This window comes from Poecile atricapillus, chromosome 17 (genome assembly GCF_030490865.1).
Source record: "Poecile atricapillus isolate bPoeAtr1 chromosome 17, bPoeAtr1.hap1, whole genome shotgun sequence".
NCBI lineage: Eukaryota > Metazoa > Chordata > Aves > Passeriformes > Paridae > Poecile > Poecile atricapillus.
This window is the reverse complement of record NC_081265.1, coordinates 4,186,700-4,208,541: the sequence shown is the minus strand read 5'-3', so window position 1 is coordinate 4,208,541 and position 21,842 is coordinate 4,186,700. Positions and strand designations below refer to the sequence as shown.

The 21,842-nt window shown below is 45.4% G+C and overlaps 1 protein-coding gene across 2 annotated transcripts in view; it reads left to right on the top strand.

The window, feature by feature from the left end:
- The window catches only part of RAB11FIP4 (RAB11 family interacting protein 4), a 113,024-nt gene that overhangs the window by 77,400 nt on the left and 13,782 nt on the right, over nt 1-21,842 (top strand). The window contains exons 1-5 of one of the 2 annotated variants that reach the window (XM_058852544.1): nt 3,943-4,019; nt 14,968-15,191; nt 18,495-18,686; nt 20,188-20,322; nt 21,743-21,778. In XM_058852544.1, coding sequence (XP_058708527.1) covers nt 15,049-15,191; nt 18,495-18,686; nt 20,188-20,322; nt 21,743-21,778 — 506 coding nt within the window. In that variant the 5' untranslated portion in view covers nt 3,943-4,019; nt 14,968-15,048. Of the gene's footprint in view, nt 1-3,942; nt 4,020-14,967; nt 15,192-18,494; nt 18,687-20,187; nt 20,323-21,742; nt 21,779-21,842 lie in introns of those variants that run through there. The other variant, XM_058852543.1, reaches the window with a different exon arrangement.

Genomic DNA, 21,842 nt, shown 5'->3' with positions numbered 1-21,842 from the left:
CCCACTGATGTGCCTCACCACCCTCACAGGGAAGGGCACAGCAGTGTGTGATATAGGCACTCACTGATGTGTTCACAAATCTTCTGATCACCCAAATAACGAATATTTTTCCCAAATTTTCTCTGGCATGCTTCTGCAAGCACTTTTTTCAGGATGCATAGTGTTTGGGAGATCTGTGGGATCTGGCAGTGCCAAGCAGCCTTTTGCCAATGTACCCATCTCTTTTCTTTCATGTGGTAACAAAGATAAAAGTTTAGTCTCCATTGACAGCTGCTTGACACCATCCCCAAACCCTGGAGAGCACAGGAACCTTGCAGGTACACTTAATACAAGTGGGGTATCGAGGGTGGGATTTTGGAAAAAACAAGATGAATTAAGGTGGAAACTGAGTGTGAAGGAATGCCCTGCTGTTTTCAGGGTCCAGCTATTATGGTAGTGGCAGAGTGTATCCATCTTTGAACGGCTTCCCTCAGAAAAGCAGCGAGTCTGCTGTTGATGGGGTCACAAATACCGTGCTCAGGAGGGTCTCTACGTGCAGAGCCTGCTCATGCAAACTGCACAAAGCCTGGAGCATATTTCAGTGTCTGTGGTCATCTGAGCAGTCACTAACCTGCACAAATTCCTCAGCTGCCTGAAATCATGACAGGAGAATAGACTCCAGTCTCAGATGGGAAAAATGCATCACGCAAACTCTCCTTCTGTGGCGCTGACTCAGTTGAGCTGCAGCTGCACCAAGCAGAAGATGCTGTCCCAGGCAGACATGCAGACACCCTTCCTCTGCACCACTGCTGCTCTTAGGCATGAAGCACTCAAAGGCCTGTGTCACTGCCAAAATGAATCCTCATTCCTCTCAGAGAAGCCAGTGATGGTCACCTGTCCTCCCTCAGCCATCACAGCGTGCTCTGCTTTTCCTTTTGTAGGAAACAAATCATAAGTCATATTAAACAGAAAATTATCACTTTACTGTGAAATGTGTAAAAATAAGGTTTTTGTCTTAGTGGCGATCAAAGGCAGCTTATAACAATCTCTACTTAATCAGGCTTAGCTTCAATTAAATGAGAAATGGACCTGTATTATAGCTATTGTTATATTAATCTTAGTCTTAATAAAGATTTTATAGTCACTCCTTCATGAGGAGTGATTGTCTAAACTCCTTACATTTTCTAGGACCTTTATGAGAAATGCATCTATCAATGAGAGATTTGTGCCTTCTCAATTATTACAGTGTAATAAATGTCAAAGCTCTGGGTAGCAAACTGAGTAGTGCACTCAGCAGGTGTACCACACAGTTGTGCATATGTTCTTAACATCTCTATTATAATATTCATTTTACCTATTGCTGCTTTATCTGTTTAATGCTTACTTTATGTTTTTCTCATCACAAGCTGTTGAAAGTAGATCTGTGTCAGGGAATGGTTCTGTAATTTTCAGGTTTCACACTGTCCGTAGTTCCTGATCTGTGTAACAATACAAACACTTCCAACTTGCATCTTTCAGGAAACAATTACAAAATGTACCGTGCAGGTAATTATTTTATGTGTGATTGTTGCTTATTCTGCAGGGAGCCCCTGTCTCTCTCAAATTGAGTACTGAAAGAAAAATCAGATTTTAGAATTGTCCTATTTAAAAAGCAGTGAAGTTGTCTGTCCCTAAACCTGTCTTACAGAAATTGCTTTCCCGTTCATTTAGATTAATGAATAGGAGGATGTCGGGGAGGGGTTTTTAATTCCTGTTCTTTATCAGATTCTCAGCTTCCCGGGAGAGCTCCCGAACAGAAGGGTCTGAAGCCCCACTGCCATTGCAGGGAGCCCAAGGTGTCCCAGGGACCTGCCCTGAGCTGTGCCCTGCTCAGTCCCAGTGACATCCTTGCACACGAGGGGACAGCAGTCTGTGCTGACTGAGGCTGCACTTGGTTTCATCTGTGGCTGTTACACTTTGTTACACCAAACCTCAGGCGTTCCCCGCCCTCCCAAAACTTCTGCGCTCAGCAGACAGAATTCTTTTCATTTTCTCTGAAGGAACTGCGAAAAGGGTCAAGTTCAGTGAATTGCTTTAAGCATTGCATATATATAAGAATTGGGGCTGATTAATTTCTTTCCTTTTTGAACAGCAGTGTTTTACACTTAGGAGTGGCTGGCTGTGATGAAAATGAGGGCAGGCTTAGGGAATACAGAGGACATGAGATGTTATGCAGGTAGATGTGTTTGTGTCTGCCTTTGCTCTGTTTTCTAAGAATTTATCCATTGCTTCAAATAACTTTTGGGTCTCTCTGGAAAATGCCCTGTCTTTGGACACAAAAAAGTCCAAAATATTTTAGAAGTATAAAGTACTTAAGTTATCTTTCAGTGATTTACATTTACAGCATCTTTATAACTCTGTGTATGAGCACTGCTGCAAAGGTGCACCCCAAAGAGCTTTTCCTCTTCTGAAGTACCTGGCGGTAACTTTAAAGACAGGCTCTGGAATACAGCCAGATCAAATGGCAGGGTAACGGCTGGGGATTCTTTCCTTTTCCAGGTCTTTCAGTGATATTACAATTGGGAGGGAGGTGTTTGTTTGCTGGCTGAATCCTGTAGGATGCTGTTTCCTTCCATGGTTGACACAGCAGTGACAACAGCGACAGTCAGTAAGGGCAGGGTTTGGCTCCTAGATAGGAATTTTATGGAAAATGTGTTTTTTTGTATTCTCCTTTCTATTGTATTTTCCTTGTAGTCTTCTGCTGCAAAGCCACAGAAACAGATTTTCTTTATTTATTTTTTATTTTTTAGCACAGACAGCACAGTAAACACAGCTCTTATGAGGTGTTGTGAAAAAGGAAGTTACACAACTTCTGAGTGAAGCAAATATAAAATAACGAAGTCAGTGTGACTGTTCTCAGCCTTTTTGTTTTGCTTCTCATTATCTTGTAACTAAAGGGATTCAAATCAAGGACAAAACAGACATCACTTCCTAACAGGATCTGTTTTGCTTTGAGCACATTGAGGTTTCTGACACCACCATCCCAGAAAGGCCATACATGTGTTCAGTTGTGACTGTTGTAGGAATGAGGATACACCAGGCAGGTGAGGCTGTCCCCTGTGATCCCTGATGTCCCCAGAGATTGTCCCTGCCTGGGGACCTGACAGCCCTCAGCGCCTGCCACTGCAACCCCTTCACTTATGAAGTATCAGAAACCCAAAATCAGTCTGGAAAAATTCTTCTGTTCCATCTCAGATGTGTTCCTGCACACTCACCACCTGCAGGAAGATTGTCCATAACCCTGGGGTGGGGAGGTCCTACCCACCCTGGCCTTGAACACTTCCAGGGATGGGGCATCCACAGCTTCTCTGGGCAAGCTGTGCCATGTACACACACGTAATTATATTAAAAACATAAAAATTATATGTAAATATATAAATAATAAACATCTAATTGCATACTGTTTTATTTTATATACAATATAACATTATATAATATAATATTACATAATATGGAGGGAATTAATCGGGTTTTAATCGGGTTTTAAGCCACATTTCCTTCCTCAGGAACCCCAGGCATCTTCCCCTCTCACCAGCAATTGTGGATATTTTTAATTACAAATAATTTCGAGCAATACCTCATTATTTTTGAGCAAAACAGAGTGACTGCGACTAAACCCACGAGCGGGGTCGGGCGCGCGTCACTCCCAGCCACGGGAGCGCAGCACAATCCGTGCGGCGGGGACCTCCCTGCCTCTGTTCGCCCCCTGCCCGGAGCCGAGCTCGGCTCTCTCGGCTCTCTGGGCTCCCCGGGTCCCCCCTCCCGGCCCCGGGCCCTCCGGTCTCCCGGCAACTGCGGGGCGGGGATGCTCCAGCTGCCGCCCGCCCTCCCTCCCTGCGGGGCGGGGACGGGGACGGGGCGTGGGGACAGCAGCGACCGCCCGGCGCCGGGCCAGGTACGGGCAGCCCGGCAGCGGCAGCGGCAGCAGGAGGAGGAGGAGGAAAAGGAGGAGGTGGTGGTGGTGGTGGTGGTGGTGGGAGCCGGCTGGTGTCTCCTGAGGGGTGAGGAGGAAGTTTGCGGCCGGGTTTTGGGGGTTTCCTCCGGGGAACTGCGGCGTGAGGAGAGGGGGATCCGTGATGGAAAGGGGAGATCCTTGAGGCCGCTCCGCTCCGGTGGGGATCCAGAAGCGAGCGGGGAAAGCATCTCTGGGGTTTTTGGGGTGGTGTCGGCGTTTTCGTGAAATGCATGAAATTGTAGGTAGAGAGAAACCCTGCTGGGTTTTTTTTCTTGTTTGCTAAAGGAGGGGATTTTCACTCCAGAGTTGTGTGTGCTGGAAGGTTGGGCTCGCTATGGAAATGAGCGGGTTCTGGGGATGTCGTTTTGTGGGAAAATCTAAAATCGTGTGTGTCTGTCAGCAGCTGTGTGGGGTGAAATGAGGGTGTTGGGGAAGAAGGGTATGTCTTCCTGCATAGATGAGCCTCTATAACCTGGAGGTGCCCAAATACCTGGGATTTAAACCCTTAAAAAGGGGAAGAGGAGGGAAAAAAAGTACTTTTAAAGGATGAATGCAAGCAGGGGGCTTGCTCTGTAATTATTTTCTGCGGCACTGGCGATGTGTTTGGATTGCCATTACTTATTGTTGAATGTTTTTAATACCCAAATGTGGTTCTGAATGCATTTGCTGGCTCCGGGATGCTGGTGACATAGGCAGAAAAAATGATTTGTGGTTGGTGTGTGGCTGTCAGGACAGCCTGTGCTGGAACTACAGATGCTGTCTGTGGCCCTCGTGTGGGACCAGCATTGCCCTGGTGGGTGAAGTGGTTCTGCCCCCAGTGGGGCTGTGTGAGCTGTGTTTGGCAGCATATGAAAGCAGCTCACAGCACAGATCTTGTACATGTGAGCAGTTCCTGGCCTGGAGTTTGTCTCGTCCCTGAAATGGAGAAGGGCAATTGTGCATTTCTGTTAGGCAGAAGTGACGTGTGGTTAGAGATCCCGGGGCAGGCAGGCGCCCTCCTGGTTTTGTGCTGTGCTGATTTTGAGGCGGAATTTTAATACTGCTGTTTTGGTAGTGGCAATATTTTCACTGCTTGTGGCAGATTTGTAAGGTTGGTGGCTTTAGAGGCAGAGAGAAAGATTTGTTCTCATGGTGTTCGGCTGATTTATCGACTTAGGGTAAGGAGGAGGCAGAGATGGGAGAAAACTTCTGAAATGGGTTCAGGATAGACTCCCTAAGCATGAACTCCATGGTACCTGTATCCAGTATATTATTACCTGTATAGCAGTATAATTTGTGATTATTTTGATCCCTTTTGCTATGTTACCATAACTGCTTCTGTTGAAAATAGTTTTGTTTCATTCAGATGACATTCAGTGAATGGAGGGGGGATGTTCCAGTGATGGGACTGAATTGCCCTTTTCCAGCATAAGTTATTTTTCTGCCTGTGACCTTTCTAATTTTTGGAGGAGGTGGGAATAATTTGGTCTCACCACCAAATACGTGCAGTAGTGGGGACTATTATTCTTACAGCTGGGCACAGAAGGGGTGTGGAATTTCTATTGGCTGTTCGGCAGCATCTGCCCAAACTGAGAGGAGCTTGAGCTGTACCCAACGCAAGATGTGGCAGCCTCCAAGCAGTTTTAAACCATTTTTAATGGGCTTCTTTTAAGTTTGTTATTTGAAGACTTACAGCAAACAGCAGCAAGTCTCCCAGAAGCCACCTGATGTGCAGATGTTTCTCAGCTATGGTTGTCTTGACAGGGCTCTTACCGCCAGGGTAGTTGGGGAATCTTTGCCATGTGCAAAACCTGCAAAACAAAACACTTCCCATGCCAAAATAGCAGGGGAATTGGAATTGCTTCACTCCTGTTATTGATTAACCAGTGCTGTTACATCTGTTGAGCATAGCTTGATCTTAACCTTTTCTTTTAAATACCTGTCCTAATGGATTATTTTAAGTGGTTACTAAACTAATCATAGGTTGTTACTGAATTAACCATTATCCAGTTATTAATGTCTTCAAATGCTCACCACATTTATGTAGCTGACCCCTTAAAATTCTGAAATGTAGTATGATAATGTCACTCCTTTTGTTCCTTCTTTTGTCATTTATGTTGATTGCTGCACAAACGCAGGACAGGCTCTGTAAGTGCTTCCTCATAACACAGAGCAGTGCTTTGGGCACTGTATTGCAGCTAATACCGAATATTGCTTGTTAATAGTAGGGGGTCTCTGCATATGGCTCTACTTTGAATTGTGTTTTCAGTGTGCAGCCTAATCTTATAAATGATTTCTGCTTGGTTCCCATCTGCTTTGTCTGTGCAGGTTCAAGGGTATCTCCTGCCTATGTGTATTTTACAGTGTAAATCAAAAAAACCCAGCTTATTGACCAAGCCAGGGTTTAAGATCAGTGGGTTCCTGTTTGTGGTGTGGAGCTCAATGTTGTTCTTGGCAGGCCTTCTGCAATTAAGTGCTTTAACTTCACTGTAAAAAATTTTAAAAAGAGCAGGTATTTGAGACCCTTTGTTTAAAAAGAAGTAAAATGTCTTTTATAAATAGATGGGGAGACTAAATTTTTTTAAAAATCAGTCCTTGCAGTCTTTGCTGGGTAAAGTTATACCTGCAGCAGAAATGGCTTAACCTGTGGTTTGCCCAGCCACCAGCCGAAGAGCAGCCAAGGTCCTGCAGCTCCTTTCTTCTCCTAATGAGAAGCTCTTCAGAGCTACTTCAGTGTTTCTTAAACATGAAGTAAATTACCTTTTAGGCTTGTCTGCATTCAGAGTGACCAATGAGCTCTGGGAAGTGTTTCTGTATAAACTACAGCAAAGCCACATCCTTAATGCTTTCCCTCTGCTTGCCAACATAAACTCCTCCTCATCAGGCATGGCCGGACTTCTTACTGTGTTGGAGAAACTCGAGATGTTTCTCTACCTCTTGGGGTCGGAAATTGCTCCCATTCCCCAAGCATCCCTCCCTGCTGGAGACTGTAGTGTAATCTAACCTGGGTGGGTGGTAAGACAGAAGTATGAGTTGTGAGGTAAAAATCTTTTTTTTTCCTTTGTTTTTCTTTAAATGGCTTTATTTCGTTGTGTTTGTTGGAGACCAGACTTGCAGTAGTGTAGAAAATAAATGCAAAAATTCTAGTTTCCAAATTCAGTGGGGGAAGGGAGTTTGACCAGTGTTCCTGTGAATAATTAGCTTAGACACAGGCAGAACTGTTCCTGCCCGGGACAGCTTCTTCCTGTTCTTCATGCTGTTTGTGCCTAATGGTGCTGTGGAGGTGCCAGGAGGTGCCTCCTCCTCCTCACCCAGGGGCTGGGGCAGCACTAAATCATCTCGGGGAACTCTTCACCCATGTGCCTGCAGCACCCGCGGGCAAATGTGATGCAAGGGTTTTGTTATTTGTTGAGTCCCCGCAGGGTGACCTTGAGACTTGTCAAGGAAAACATGTTGGTGTGTGAGCTCAGCTGTCCCCTGAGCAGCAGACACCACTGGGAAAGAGCATCTTGTAACTTAGACTTGGTTAAGTAGGGGTCTGAACTGAGGAGTGCTGAACTCTGCCTTGGGCACAAGGACATTTTTTTGAAAGCAGCCTCCAGCTCCCTTTGTCACAACATAGGTGTTCCCTTGTAGCATTGCTTCAAAATAACAGAATCTGACCATTCCTGTGACCCTTGGTCTTAGGACTGGTCTGTGCTGGGGGGTCTTTGGGGTGCCTTTGACCATGAGCTCAGCTCTGTGTTTGCTGTGTGAGGAATGCAGTGACATCTGCCCAGGGCACAGTTTCACCACTGAGTGTTCCTGCCAAAGGAATGGTGAATGCTGCTGCCCACACTGTGCCAGAGCTGCCCTCACCGGCCCTGCTGGCAGCTTCAGCAGGGGCTGAGCCTCAGGCCCAGGCAACAAACCCTGGTGAGAGTTTGACGTTTTCTGTCCTCTCTCCCTATTACTGCTGTTATGACTTTAAAAATAGAATGAAATTGTCTCATCTCAAGGCAAAGGCTTCTCAAGAGGGTTAATTATGTCACATTTATTATCTGCTCTGCAGATCTTTTTAGGCAAATATGCGCTTTTTTTTTTTTTTTTATGTTGTATACCAGCTTTTATAAACCAAGGTCTGCAGCAGTGCCACACACAACACAAAGGTGATGCTGGGTTACCCAGAGCTCATTTCAGCACACAGCTGCCTGACTGGGTGCCCTGTCTGGGAGCAGGGGTGGCAGAGGGTACCTGCTGTGGGCTGTCCCAGCAGCTCACTCTGTGGGAAGGGTCGTGTTACCAGTCTGAGAGTTCTGGCAGCTTGAATAGTCACAAGCATTTCACTCTAGAAATGTTACCAGAGACTTTTCAGGTGATTAGATCAGGACACCTTGGGAGTTTCCTGAGTGATGTTTGTGAAGTGGTGGTGGTGTGTCAGCATGGTGCCACTTCACACCATAGATGTGTGAAAGAAAAAGGAAACCATCCTGCAGTTCAGAGGTAAAAGTGCCTTAAACAATGCCTGGAACAAGGCGCCAAACGCCGTGGTGGATTTAAATCTGAACTATGCGGTTGATGTGCTGGCCCCATCCATGCTGAAGGTAATGTAGGCTTGTTCCTAACACTGCAGATTAGGATGTCTTTTCATCTGCACAGGGATTCTTCTTGTCTCGTTGACCCTCCAGTGATGGATGATGAGTGTGCATGATAGTTCAGTAGTGGGGAGCAGCTCAGGGAGTGATGGGACACAACTTCAAAGTCAAGGGAACAGCTTTTAATTTTTTTACTTTCTTTAGAGGATCAAATTAGCAGTCTGCTAAAGCCTTTTAATGTTAAAACTTTCAGAGCATAAACAATGACCTGTGAAAAGGAGTGCTTGGATCTGGACCCTGCATATGATGAAGTCTGGCATCTCCATTATGGCCAATTAAAGTGACAGCAGAGGGTAAACACTCCTGACTCCTGCGTTCCCTGGCTGGCTCCCGGCTCTACAAGGCCTTTCTCCTCTGCTTTGGAAAAGGCACGATATCACTTTGAACTTCCCAGCCAGAGCACAGGGCAGCCTTTCAGAATTCCGGTGCCCTCTCCTCGTGAGGTTCAGCAGGAACAGCCCAGAAGCTGGAGCTTGGTCTTCCAGTGGAAATCTGTTGTCCTTGAATTGCCCAATTGTACGAGAGACAGATGTTATCCTGCAGAGGGAGGCGAAGCTGGCAGTGCACTGCCACAGGCTTGCCCTCTCTCTGGGGACTCCACTGCCTTTCCAGGATGCTGTCCAATGCTCGATGCAAGATCTGCATCTTAGGAATAATTTTGCCCCTAGAAGTTCCTTCAATACCCCCAACAACCTGTGAAGTTTTGCCTTAAACAGAGGTTCAAATATTAGATTTGAGTAACTAAACAATCACAGGAAGCTATTGTGTTGACCAAACTACCTTGTGGCCCCAAAAAGCTTCTTATTTGAACAGTTTAGTAGAATAACAGTGCTCTGCACCCTGATCTTGAGCTCGGAGAGATTTTATATTCCCAGTTAAATGGAGAGGCTGGGTGTTCTTCCGTGTTCTGCAGCAGGAGGTGGAAGTGGTTTCTGTGACTTCCTCTCTCCCCCATCAGCCAGGCTGTGAGCAGCAGCCTGCTGTCCCCTGTGCACAGCCACAGCAGCCTGGGTGAGCCAGAGCCAGATGTGGGCAAGAAGGAGCTGGCTGTGGGTGAGAGCTTACTCACATCATGGACACAGATGCACACGTGTGGTCTCTCTTAGTGCTCCTACATTTTCTTCTATCTCTTCCTCGTCTCTCCTGTTCCCGTCAGTCAGATCAAAGGGTAGATCAGCACCTCCCCACCTCTGCCTGACAGCTGAAAAGGAAAGGAAATACGCTGGGGAAAACCTGGGCTTTTAAAAAAATGTGCATAGCCCACTTGGTGTAAAAATGCAAATGTTTGTAGAGGAGTGGCTGTTTCTAAAACACATTAGTGAGAAATGCTTCACACCCTTCTTTGTCAGTCGGTAATTAAGAGAATACTTGCCTTCCAATGCAGTGGCTGCTTAAATAAAGATGACAGCCTGTATTTTCTCTGATGATGGAGAGCAGCAGTAAGTAACTTTCATCTGAGACCAAGCCTGGCACACCTCTTCCCTTCCAGTTGTGGTGAGGTGACTTTTCCTTCACTTTTGCTGGGAAAAAACGTGGCTGGGGAAGGTGCAGGGACTCAGACTTGTATCTGTCCCGCAGCAGATTCAGCTTGTCAGCGGGGTCAGAGGCATAATCCTGGTGAGGGGAGAGCCATGGCTCATCTGCATGTGCCATTTCTTGTTTCTCTTGTTTCGTGTGTGAGTCCAGCTCTTACTAATCAGATTGCACAGTGGTGGGATACTTGGATCCTCTTTTCTTCCCTGTCTCCTCCAGCGTACTGTGAGGCTGTCTAAATGTCAGGGGTGCTGGTGGTTCGGCTGTGATGGGAGTGAATTTTAACGAGGCTTGTTCTTCAGCATGAATGTATTGATGTAGGCATGCCATGTAGCCTGTCTGTCAGCCAAGTTTTTAGCTTTCAGTTGTTTTATATGCATATTTTGGAGATTGCTTCCAACCTGGGAAATCCCAGTCAGGTCACTGCAGGGCAAGGCAGAGCTCTATTCCCATACCCACCTAATGCTGACACTGCTTTCCTGCCCCACGAGGATCAGAAGGAATCCATGGGAATCGGTGTCTTCTGGCTCCTGCTTCTGTTTGGGGTGGCTGTTGCAAAGGCAGGCTGGGCTTACTCATCTGCCTTCAATGCAGCCACACAATGCCTCTTCCGAGGAAGGGAATTCATTAGTTTCTGTGAAGTGGCCCTGGATCTGTGGGCAGCAGGTGCTTCTATAGAGCAAACTGTTGCTGAATATTCAACAGTTGCTATACAAGCGTCTGGCCGGCTGCCTGTGAAGCACTTGGAGTTATCTTGAGCATCCGATTAGATAAAAGTGCAAACCACTTAGGGCTTTAAAGCTACCCGCAGCTATGTTGTGTTGGTGGTATTTTAACGTTCAGGGTTGGGTTTTCTTTTTATGAGAATCTTCCAAGATCATAAGCAGCAGCTTTATCTCTTTTGACTCAGCCAACAAAGAAGGGAGCTGCCTAGGAGAATGACAACCCCAGTGATTCATATTCAAGTCGTCAGAACCTCATTCTCTTGCTGGTTTCTGCTAATGACATGTGCACTGGAAACAAATGACTCAGGCTAGAAGTGTCTATTCATCTTTAAACTTCTTAAACTCCCCTTAGTCTCAAGTTAGCTCTCTTAAGGCTACCTGAATAACACTTGTTCTTGCCAACCTCTAATTTGGTACATGAAATCATGAAATACTCTAGATATCTAAACTATGAAGGAATATTTTGAGAGGCTAATGTGTGCAATCAACCTTTTTTTTTTCCAGTTTAATTTCTTTAGGTGTGGTTTGTAAGCAGCTTGTGTAGATGTCATCATTGGAAGTATAGTTCTGTGAGAAACCACCATCACTGAACAATTACAGCTTCAAGTAACTTACAGCTTTACTCAGTAAGGTGTGGATGCCTGTATATTATTTGCCAGTGACATGCCCTGATTCTGTTGTCTTGTAATAGCTTACTTAACCTGTATTAGTTGTTTTAAAGATGCTTTGTCTGTGTTCTCCTACTGGTTATTTAGGCCACAAAAGGAAGTTTTAATTAAATTTGTCATTGTGAGAGTTGCACTGGAGGCTGGTTTCACCCAGGGAGCTGAAGAGACACCCGAGTGGTGTTACCCGAGTTCCATTCTTTACAGGATCTGCACGAGGGGTCCCCATGTGCTGGGAATATTCCATTATCAGGGATTCCACATCCCTAATCTCTCCAAGCTCAGCACTGGAGTGTGTAGTCCCTACCCACAGGGAACAGGCAGGCTGGAGCATGGTCCTGCTGCTGTACATCACCTGAAATTGTGTTAGCACTGATTGGAGGCAGACCTTGAGCACTTCAGAGAGTGAACTGACAGCTACTGGAGCTCAGCTCTCCTGCTCCTGGCACGGTCATCGGTGGTGCTGATGGCTTTGACAGGGCTGAGGTCTTCAGTGTGTGATTCTGCTGCTGGGTGCTCAGGAGAGCGGCTGGGATGTGCTTCCTAAACATCCACTTGGTTTGCATCGGGCAGTGGGGTCGGGCCAGGTTTGTGAAGAGGGGTCTTGGCAACCTGGGATGTGGCATCTGCTCTCCCTCTGGGAGGGAGCAGCTATGGGGAGCTCCTCCAAGGAGCTCGGCTGGCCTGAGTTCTCCATTTGTCCAGTCCCCATCAGTCCCTGAGCTCCCCACTGCTCGAGGATGGGATCAGCAGCAGGGAGGATGTGTTTCCAGGAGGGGTTCCAAGTCTTGCAGTGAGGCATTTCAGAAGCTGTAAAGCAGGTGTTGAGGCTTATGATGGATCATAGATCATCGCCTCCAAAAACTCTTTTTTTTTTTTTTCTTTTTTTTTCTTTTCTTTCCAAGAGGCTTTGAAGTGTAGGAATAGAGGAATTACACTTTGGAAGAGAATCCCTGAAACTGAGCAGGCTGGGGGCAGCGATGTGCGTGCTGTAGGTGTGGATCAGCTCTCCCATACAAGTAAATGTGAAGGTTGCCAGAAAGTGACAGGGAGAAGTGAGCCCTCAGCCCATAGAGATGACACTGCACGTTTAATTGCTAATGGACTCTCAAAAGAGCACCTCAGCTGCTATTATTGGAAAAAGCTAATGTGTGGTGTTACCTACAGGGAGCAAAAAGGGAGTCTTTCATGATCTTCTTGACCTTTACTTTCTTGTGTTAATTTGTTTAATACCAGGGAGATTTTCCTGCTGGAAAAACTTGCTTAAGCAGAGACTTCTCCAAGACCTCTGAAAAAGATGTGCTAATTGGGAGCTTCATGGATCCACTGTGTACTCCTTGCCCCTCTCTTTTTCTCCTGGATCAGACTTTTACCAGCTGGTGCAATTCCATAATGGCGGTCAGGCTTTATTGCCTTAAACCTGTTAAGAAAATAGGAGGTCTGTGCCTGTGGGGCTCAGTGTGGGGGATGAAACTTCGGGAAAACATAACATAAATAAACACTTCTGGCTACTTTTGAAACATTGTAATTGCTCCTAGCCATACTTGCTTTTTCAACACCTACTAGAAAGGACTTATTCCTTGTGCTGTTTTTAGGTCCCAAGGTACTTTGCAAAGAGCAGCAGTGGCATTTTCCCTGCTTGCTTTGGGAGGGTACAAGGGGCAAGTCAGGTGTGCTGAAGGACCTGGGGCTAAGGCAGGACAGGTTCCAGGGCTGGTATGTGACCTGCCAAACCAGGGGCTCGCTGGGGATGAAGGGCTGTGGCTCTGATCTAGAAATCTGATTGCATGAGGCAGTGTGGCTACAATAAATACTACATGGCATATACCAAGGATATCTCTCGAAGCAGTATCTCAGGAAAGTTTGAGACATAATAAAGTTGACACAGAAAAGTGGGAAAAGGCTTTTTGAATAGTGCCAGGTGTCTCACTGACATTTCTTGTTAATCTGGAAGGTCTGCTGAAAGCTCAGGTAGAAAAGCAGGTGTCTGCTCTGAGTATGTACCTGGAGTTTCAAACACAGCAGGCAGTGCTGTCCTTTTCCCTGCTGGGATATTAATTAGTTAATGAGGTTTGAGCAGGGGGGGTGTTTGGAATTTCTTCAGTCTCCATATGTTAGGAGATTTCACAGTTATATAAATTGGTACTTCAGGAAAAAGGTGGATGGTGAGACCAGCATTTCCAATAGGAGTTTCTGAAAATCTTGAAGAACTGTAGCTTCTGCCTGGCTTTCTGCTGACGTGGAAAAGACAGTTTGTGTCATCAGCACAGAACATCTCTGGTTCTGTAAAAGGGGTTTGAGTTTTCTTGGCTCCAGCAGAAGAGTGTCCAGAGGCTGTGGGGGTGGACTCAAAGCTGAGCTGTGGCAAGGAGTGTCTCAGCAAACGTGCTCACCATCAGGGCAGGGAGTGCTGGTGATACTGCCAGTGCCTTGGGATTCCTGGGTGGGATTACAGTTGTGCCTTAACATGAGGTTTATCCCTGAATGAAATGCTCCATTCCCTGTGCCAATGAACTCAGCTCCAAAAGCTTCACTTGCTAGCTGTAGCTCAATGGTCAGGCTGCCTGTGGAGCTTTGGAGTGGAGCTCTGAGTCAGGACTTGCTCTGCAGCTCCGAATTATTTGTATCCTGCTGGATGGAAATTGTCAAAGCAGCATTGAGTGGCTGCTTATTAAAGGATAGAGTAAAATCTTAGCCTTTATTTTTTCAATTAAGAATTTTTACTTGTGCCTCAGGGACAAGCAAATACAACCCAGCTTGTCTTGGCTATTCTTAGTATTTGTGGGGCAGAAGGGGGAGGGAAAGGGCAAACAGCAAGAGCAAAGACTTGCAGTAATGAGAATGATGTCTTATTTTAGTTCATACTTAATCAAGACATGTGGTTCCAGGAAGCAGGAAGAGATGATTTTGGTTTTTTTTTCTGCTCTCATATATCTTTGATTATCACCAAGACTTACCCTAAACAATTTAACACCTGCCAATTCTTTTTTCAACTTACAAATTTTTGCCCATCCTCAAAGACAGACTAAACTGTTAGGCTTATCTGTTTTGCTTTTGTTTAATCTGTAATATTAATTAGAGGACCAAGTCTTGGTGACTAAGGTACTATTATCTCTCAAAAGATGCCTGATTTTATTATAAACCTTTGAGGATATTTATTGCTTCAAGTACATTTTGATAGTGAATTAGGGTAAAACTGACTGCATTTTATAGCTGGATGTTATGTCTTTCTCTCCTGGGAAGTCAGACAGAGCTTGAGCCCCTCTGGAAGGTACAGGCTACTTTATTGGCTTGCAGGAACTGGCTTTGTAAAGCAGGTCAGCTTTTTGTTTCATGGCTTTTATTCAGTATCACTCTTGCTTACCAGGGCATCCAGAGAGTGTCTTATTGCTTCTTCTGTGTCAGCTGAACTGCCTTGAGGGATGATCTGAACTGACTCCCGATTTTCCTTGTGCCAGGGTGGTGATATCCAGGACTGTGCCTACTTGGACAGCGAAAGCGCCTACAGCGAGTCGGAGCTGTTTCCTGATGAGGACGTGATGACTCTGGCACAGCAGGAGGTTCACCATGAGTCTGACATGGACAGTGCCATCGAGAGCGCCCAGAGCTCGGAGGCCTCGGACGTTTGTCGGAGCGAGGACAAGGATGGGGTGCTCGGTGGCCTCTTCCTCCCCGGTGACAAGTGAGTGCTGCTTTTGCTCTGTGGTGTGTGCCAGGGAGGAAGGAGCCTTTTTGTGGCTAATCCCTACTGATGGAGGCTGAGAATGGCTGATGGATTTAGAAATTTAACATCCATTTACAACATAAGGGGGATGGATGTCCAGGTCCTCTAAGTGGCTTAGATAGTCTCAGTCCTGGCTCCTTCTGGCACATTCTGTGAGTGCTCACAGGACTCAAGTGTTGTGTGGTGAAGTGAAAGCATCGGGTCTCTCCAAAACAGATCACTGCATTAGTATCCCCCAAAACATAAATTCTTCTCTGTTGCCATAACTTTTATATGCTGTAATTAAAACAAATACTTCCTGCAGAGAAGTTCAGTATGGGGAATACTGCTGTAGTCTTTTGTACATCTTTTACCTGATGTTGTGGGCTCTGCTGGTTTGCTTTGCAACTTCATGTAACAAGTTAATTCTTTGTGTTTCTAATTTTCCATAACCTTTATTGTGCAACAGTAAATTGTGTTTAATATGGGGTGTCCTGGCATGTGCATGTGTAACCATAGCTTGCTGTTAACACCAATGTCTCTGTAACCCTAACTTGACTCTTCCCAGGTGTGTACCCAGGAGTGCTGGGTAAAGATGACTGTGGGGGAAAAGGACCCAATTTGGTTTAATCCTGCTTTGAACTGAATTACTGCAGTTACCACAGCACAGAGCTCAGCTGGGCTTGCTTTGTAAGCCTCTGCCTTGTTTTCCCTATTTTTGGCCTGTCATCTTGATTTATGCCTCTTGAGCTTTGTTCATTCCTAAGGCAGCCTTTCTTCTCTCTCCTGGGCCTCCTCAGATGCTCTTTATGCTGCCTCATTCCTGCCTTCCTCCTGAATTTCTCAGCTAGCTGAGTTCTGGTCTTCTCCCATTTGCCCAAGCAACCTCAGAGACTTTATCAAGATAATTACAGTTTCCATCAGCTCTTTATCAAACTTGTCTCCTTGGCATTCCCAGTTCTCCAAAGCCCCATCCTTTTGGTGACTGACTTTTTCCCATGCTGTGTTTGAAATGTTTTTCCTCCCAGCTGTGCCAGTCAGGCTCTTGTGAAGGGGGTTGTGCCTCCTGTACCCTCCTTCTAGGGCAGGCAGGAACTACCAAGAGCTACTGTGCTACTACTGATAGACCTTGATTTGTCCTGAGATCTCCTCAGCTTCAGTAAATCTGTGGGAGGAAAGCATGAGAAGCTTCATGCCTTTCTGTTAAAGGAGGCAATAAAGCTATTTACTTTGGGCAATAGAGAGGTTTACTTTGCTGCTCGCTGAAGAAGCAGGTGGGTTGTGTATCAGGTGTGTCAGCCCTCTGAAATCCTGCTCTGAAGGAGATTACCTGCAAAAACACAAACAAACAAAAACACAAAAATAACTACAAAAAAAACCAAGAAAACCCAAACAAACAAAAAACACCAAGCACTTGAAAGTTCCCTTCAGAACTTTAGAATGAGGAAAGTAGGTCACTTTTAGCAAGTCTTTTGCAGATGACTCTGCAATTCCTAGGCCTCTAATCTTGGTGGTTAAAGGAGCTTCTTCCCAAACTGATTTGGTGTAACTGCAGCTGAGATGCAAACAGCAGTAGGATTGTAAGTTCTCCCAAAAACTTACCAATACCCAGTAGGTCCATGGCACAGCAGCACTTTATGAATCAATGTTAGTGTGATATGTTGAGCTTCTCACTAATCCCTCAGCCAAGGAGCCTTGTTAGATAAGTTTGATCTATTTCTAATATGAGTATTTCTACCTTCATCCTTCAGTAGTGTGCCTGGCTTGACTTGCCCTAATTTCTGTTAATGTGAATTAGATAAATGAGTTGCAGGTTATAAATGGATCTCATCAAAACAGGCGAAACAAAAGAGCATACATCTGAAATTTTGGCAGGCTTCCTCTGCTACTAATTGCTTTTGGAGGGAAGGGATATGCAAATGATGCTTGCACCATCCACCAAAGGAATACTGGTGCATCTCTTGTTTACAGCTCACAAGTGGAGTATTACAGATAGAGGGCTGTCTCTGTAGAGAGGCTGAGAGGCTCAAGGTAGGCTCAGAAGAAATTTAGGAGGAAATATTGTTGAGCTGCTGGAGAACAATGTCACCTGGGAGCTACTGTCCCATGGCTCAGCTGGTGGAGCTGGAGCTACAAGCACTGTGCGCTGAAGCAAAGGAAGAGAAAAATGTAACCCAATCTGCATAAAGTTCCAGCAGATTCCATTAGTGACTGGTCTGTACTGCAGAGGCCTTGGATTCTGCTGTAGAGGGGACAGTTGGGCAATGCCAGGACCTCATAATTGAAGCATCTATTTCAGGTCTTCCAGGTGTGTTTTCCATAGGGAGAAGTTTGTTTGTAAGAACTTTTTTGTGAGTTTACTGGCTTGTCTGTTTGAATGCCTCACCAAGGTGGGAGCTGAGCAAACCTGTGTAAAACACCTGCAGTCTGCAGGTGCACTGCACAGGGCTGTCTGGACTCTGGGCAGGTGAACCCTGTGCACCCTCTGCAGCCACCTTGCTCTGTTTTATTAGATTTGATGTGCTCAAAACTGTTCTGCCAGCTGCTTTCCTGTGGTGCCTGACTCTGCTGATCTGTTTACCTATGTGCCCTCTTTCTCTGAAGTCATAGGGTGCTGCCATTCCCTACCCATTTAACATCATTTTAGGTATTTTTCTGGTAGTTAGACAGCCTTTTCCTGTGGTCCCTATCTCCTCTGAAAGACAGAATTTGTCCTGATGGAAGAAAGGGCAGGAACCCAGCCTCCATTAGTCACATCAGTAGCTTTAGTGATTCTGGTAAGCAGTGAGCTGACGTTTCTTTCTTACCACACAGAGGAGAGTGGCTGGAATTCCTGGGATGTGGGAGAGGGTGTTTCTGGATTACTGGGAAACTCTCTGATTGTGGAATAAAGTGACAGCCTCTGTCTTACACGTGTTCCTCTCACTATTCCATATGTTTTGGAGCTGTCTGCATGGTTCCTGCATTCAGAGCAGAAATTCCCATGTGGTCTTCTTCACATTGGAAGTGGTGGCTGAGGATCATCAAAGTGTGCTCTTTAAAGCAAGATGGTTTGTGTTGATCCAAACTTGTCACACAGGTACTTTTTTCATAGATTCTCATGCTCTTGTCTCTCAAGGCCACTTTGTCAGCTGCACATCAGGTACATTTAGCACTTCAGGGGTTTAGCACAAAGGTGGGTTACAGCCTCAAAGAGGGCACAGCCTGTGAAGGTGGAAGGTTCCATATGAGGTGAGGCGCTATCAAAGTCGGCCTTCGAGATGTTTTGACCTCTTGTTTCAGGTCAAGTCCTCACAACCCTTCTGCAGCATCTGACCTCTCCACTTATTCCACCGCCTCTCTGATCAGTAATGAAGAACAGTTTGAAGACTATGGGGAAGGAGATGATGTGGATTTTACTCCCAGTAGCCCATGCCCTGATGATGAGACCAGAACCAACGCCTACTCTGACCTTGGCTCATCTGTATCTTCCAGGTTGCTCCTTATTCATTAACAAACAGTTTTTCATTTTTATTCTTCTCTGACCATAGCAGAATTTACTCTGGTTAGATAGATTCACCTTAAAATCAAAATGTTACCAGTTCATTTCCTGCCCTCTGTTTGACAGACTGTATTTAATAATAAGAGCTATAGCAAATATGTTGTTTCTGATAACCTCTGTTGGGTTCTGTTGAAATAACTGGGCTATTTTGCTTGTAGAGATTTCTTTCTATTGTAGACAATAATTCCACAGTTCAGGGCTGGTATTGGAAGGAATCTGCAGCAAAGGAAACCAGCTTAGCATTGTGTACCCACCCTGATACAGGGAAGAGTTACAAGTGAGCTGTTTCCATTTAGTGTTCTGATACTACAAATCCTTAGCACTAATCTGTGAGGGGAAATGCTGCAATTTTCTCAGGAGGTTATTTGAAACAAGCATCCTATTGACTTGGAATGTCTTGGGAAACATAAGCAAGTAGCTGCTGTCTGTTAGGAGCTAGAAATGCCACAGCAGTGCACTTGCCTCCTGCATGTATCCTCTGTCTCTGCAGCTCTTACGTCCTGTGGCCAAGGCAGATCCAGATTTTACAATCTTTCCCCCAAGCAAGGGAATGGGTGAGCAGGGTTGGGAAGAGCTGAGCATGAAGGTTCTCTAGGATTTGTTTGCTTGGATCAATAGCACACAGAGGTCTTGTCTTCACTGCTAGCACAGGACAAGCTCACTGCATCTTTCTGTTCTGCATGCGACCCCCACATGCTCCCCTCTGTTTCCAGCATTTCTGCAATCCAGCCTGGCCACCTCTCTTATGCATGCAGAGCCCTCTCCACTGCCCCTTCATGATGATGGCTTGTGTCTTTCATCCCCTCTTTCCTCAGGTTTATGCAGTACTTTCCATTCTCATTCCTGGGGCTCAGTACACATCATGCCATGATTGCTCTCTTTTATTTGAGTTTATTTTCTCTTTATCATGCCAAGGGGTACTGTTACCTCCTCTATAGACCTTTGTCCACTTCTCCCTTCCTCCCCATTCCAGCATTCCAGGGATCCTTTCATCCTACCATCTGAGGGGGGTTGTGTGACTTCTTATCAGACCACTCTGTTTTCCATCTTCCTGCCTTTCTCTTGGAGAGAAGACTCTTCAGGTTGCATGCCAGGCTTTAGTGGGAAGATGGGCAAGATGAGAGGGGAACATAGCTGCCTTTGCTATGTGCATCACAGTGGGCCCCATGTAACTTTTGCTGTTCTTTGGTCACCCACACTGATTCTTTCCACTGCCACCCAAAAACATCCACGTCCTCTGCAAGGCCTCAGCTCAGACAGGTGGACTTGCCCTAAGAGTAGCACTGGCCATCGTCAGCTCTGATGTAGATGAGCTGTGGCTAAAGATGGTTCTTCAAATTCCCTCATCTGTGATTCTGACACACAGACACGAGGAAAACCTGATGTGTGGGTTGGTTACCACAGCCAGTAACATCTCTCCTTTCCTGCAAACAGCGCTGGCCAAACCCCCCGAAAAATGAGACATGTTTATAACAGCGAGTTACTGGATGTTTACTGCTCACAGTGCTGCAAAAAGATAAATCTTCTCAACGATTTGGAAGCCAGGCTGAAAAATTTGAAAGCAAACAGGTAAGCAGCTTATTGCAGTGCTTTTGGCAATGCTGCCTTGACATGGGACTGGCTAATAGCAGGAGGAGAGGGAGAGAGAGCCCCTCTCTGTTCTGTATCCCATTCCATCTTACACACGTGTTGTTCTTACAAAACAGTAAGAAACTGAGACTTGGATATGTAGCCCAAACCAAAATGCTGTTCTTCATCAGCTGTTAAATATTTTTCTGGTTTAAGGTGCTGACATTATTACTAAACTCAAATATTTTAACCAATGAGCTCTTTGATTGCAGAGTGAGAGTGATATTTCAAGGAATTTTTCCCAGGAAGTGGGATCTGCTGTGCTGCTTAGTGCAGATCTACAGTTAGCTACTGCTTTCTCCAGGTGGGAAGGAGGGATCTCCAGATCTTTGGCTAATGCACATAACCTTACATACACCTCTCCTAAAGCTACTGGTCAGCAGAGGTACTTGGCTCCTGTGGGATTTTTTTTTGTGATGTCAGGAGAACTTGAAAAAATGATGAATCCTGTGGCAGAATTTACTTTTGGAGTTCTTTGCAATTTCAGCCTTTTGATTACATTTCTTTGCCACTCCATCACTCCTAAGCTGTGCTGAGCACTTAGAAAGTGCTTCTAACAATCACCTAGAGTTTTTGAAGGGAATTATTTGGTGGGATTTTAGCTCCCCCTAGAAACTGGATGTGAGTCCTGCCTGTCGGTGTAATCGTTGGCACTGGGCATGCTGTGCTCACTGCTGCTTCTCATGATGTGCAGCAGCACAGAACTTGTCATGAACAATGTTCCTGCCCTAGCAAGGAGTCTGCCAGCATCCAGACTGTGACCAACCAGGACTTTGGGAATTTTCTGAGGGAGGGAGGCTGGATATGCCTGATCAAGAGCCGTGTCTGTGCACATGGAGATGTGATATCCTCTTACTGAGAGATGCAGCAGGATTTTTTGATCTGGTTCCAGTGCTGTTGTCTGCAGCAAGGGGTCTTCATTTAGATAGCACCAGTCTCTGGCTGTACAGGGGAACTGTAAAAATGGAAGGACCTCAGTTCCTGTGCTGAACTGGGAAGCATTATGGGGAAGGATAAACTAACTGTTCATAAAATCATCTAAAACCTGGAAATCCAGAATAAATGTCCATCACTAACTTGGTGTCCCTTTGTGGTGTTTCTAATGTTAGTTTCGCTCTGATTTACACTGACAAATCTCTGCTAAATATAACAGTATTTGCAAATTGACTTATTAATGATCACAATAATTTGTGACTTCACTCATCTTTGCGTTCTTAGTAATTGCAGCTTTTCATTCAGTTATAAAAGAATATTGTTCACAAAATCGTATTTTGACCTGGCTAAAATGTCTATTTTATTTCATTGTGCAATTAAAATTGAATCAAATAAGTGCTTAATTTCTGTATCATTCCTTCTGTAGCCCTAACAGGAAAATATCAAGCACAGCTTTTGGAAGGTAAGAGTGTTCAAGTTTTCAATGAATATTTGTGGAATCAGCTATAACAATTCCATAAGTGGGG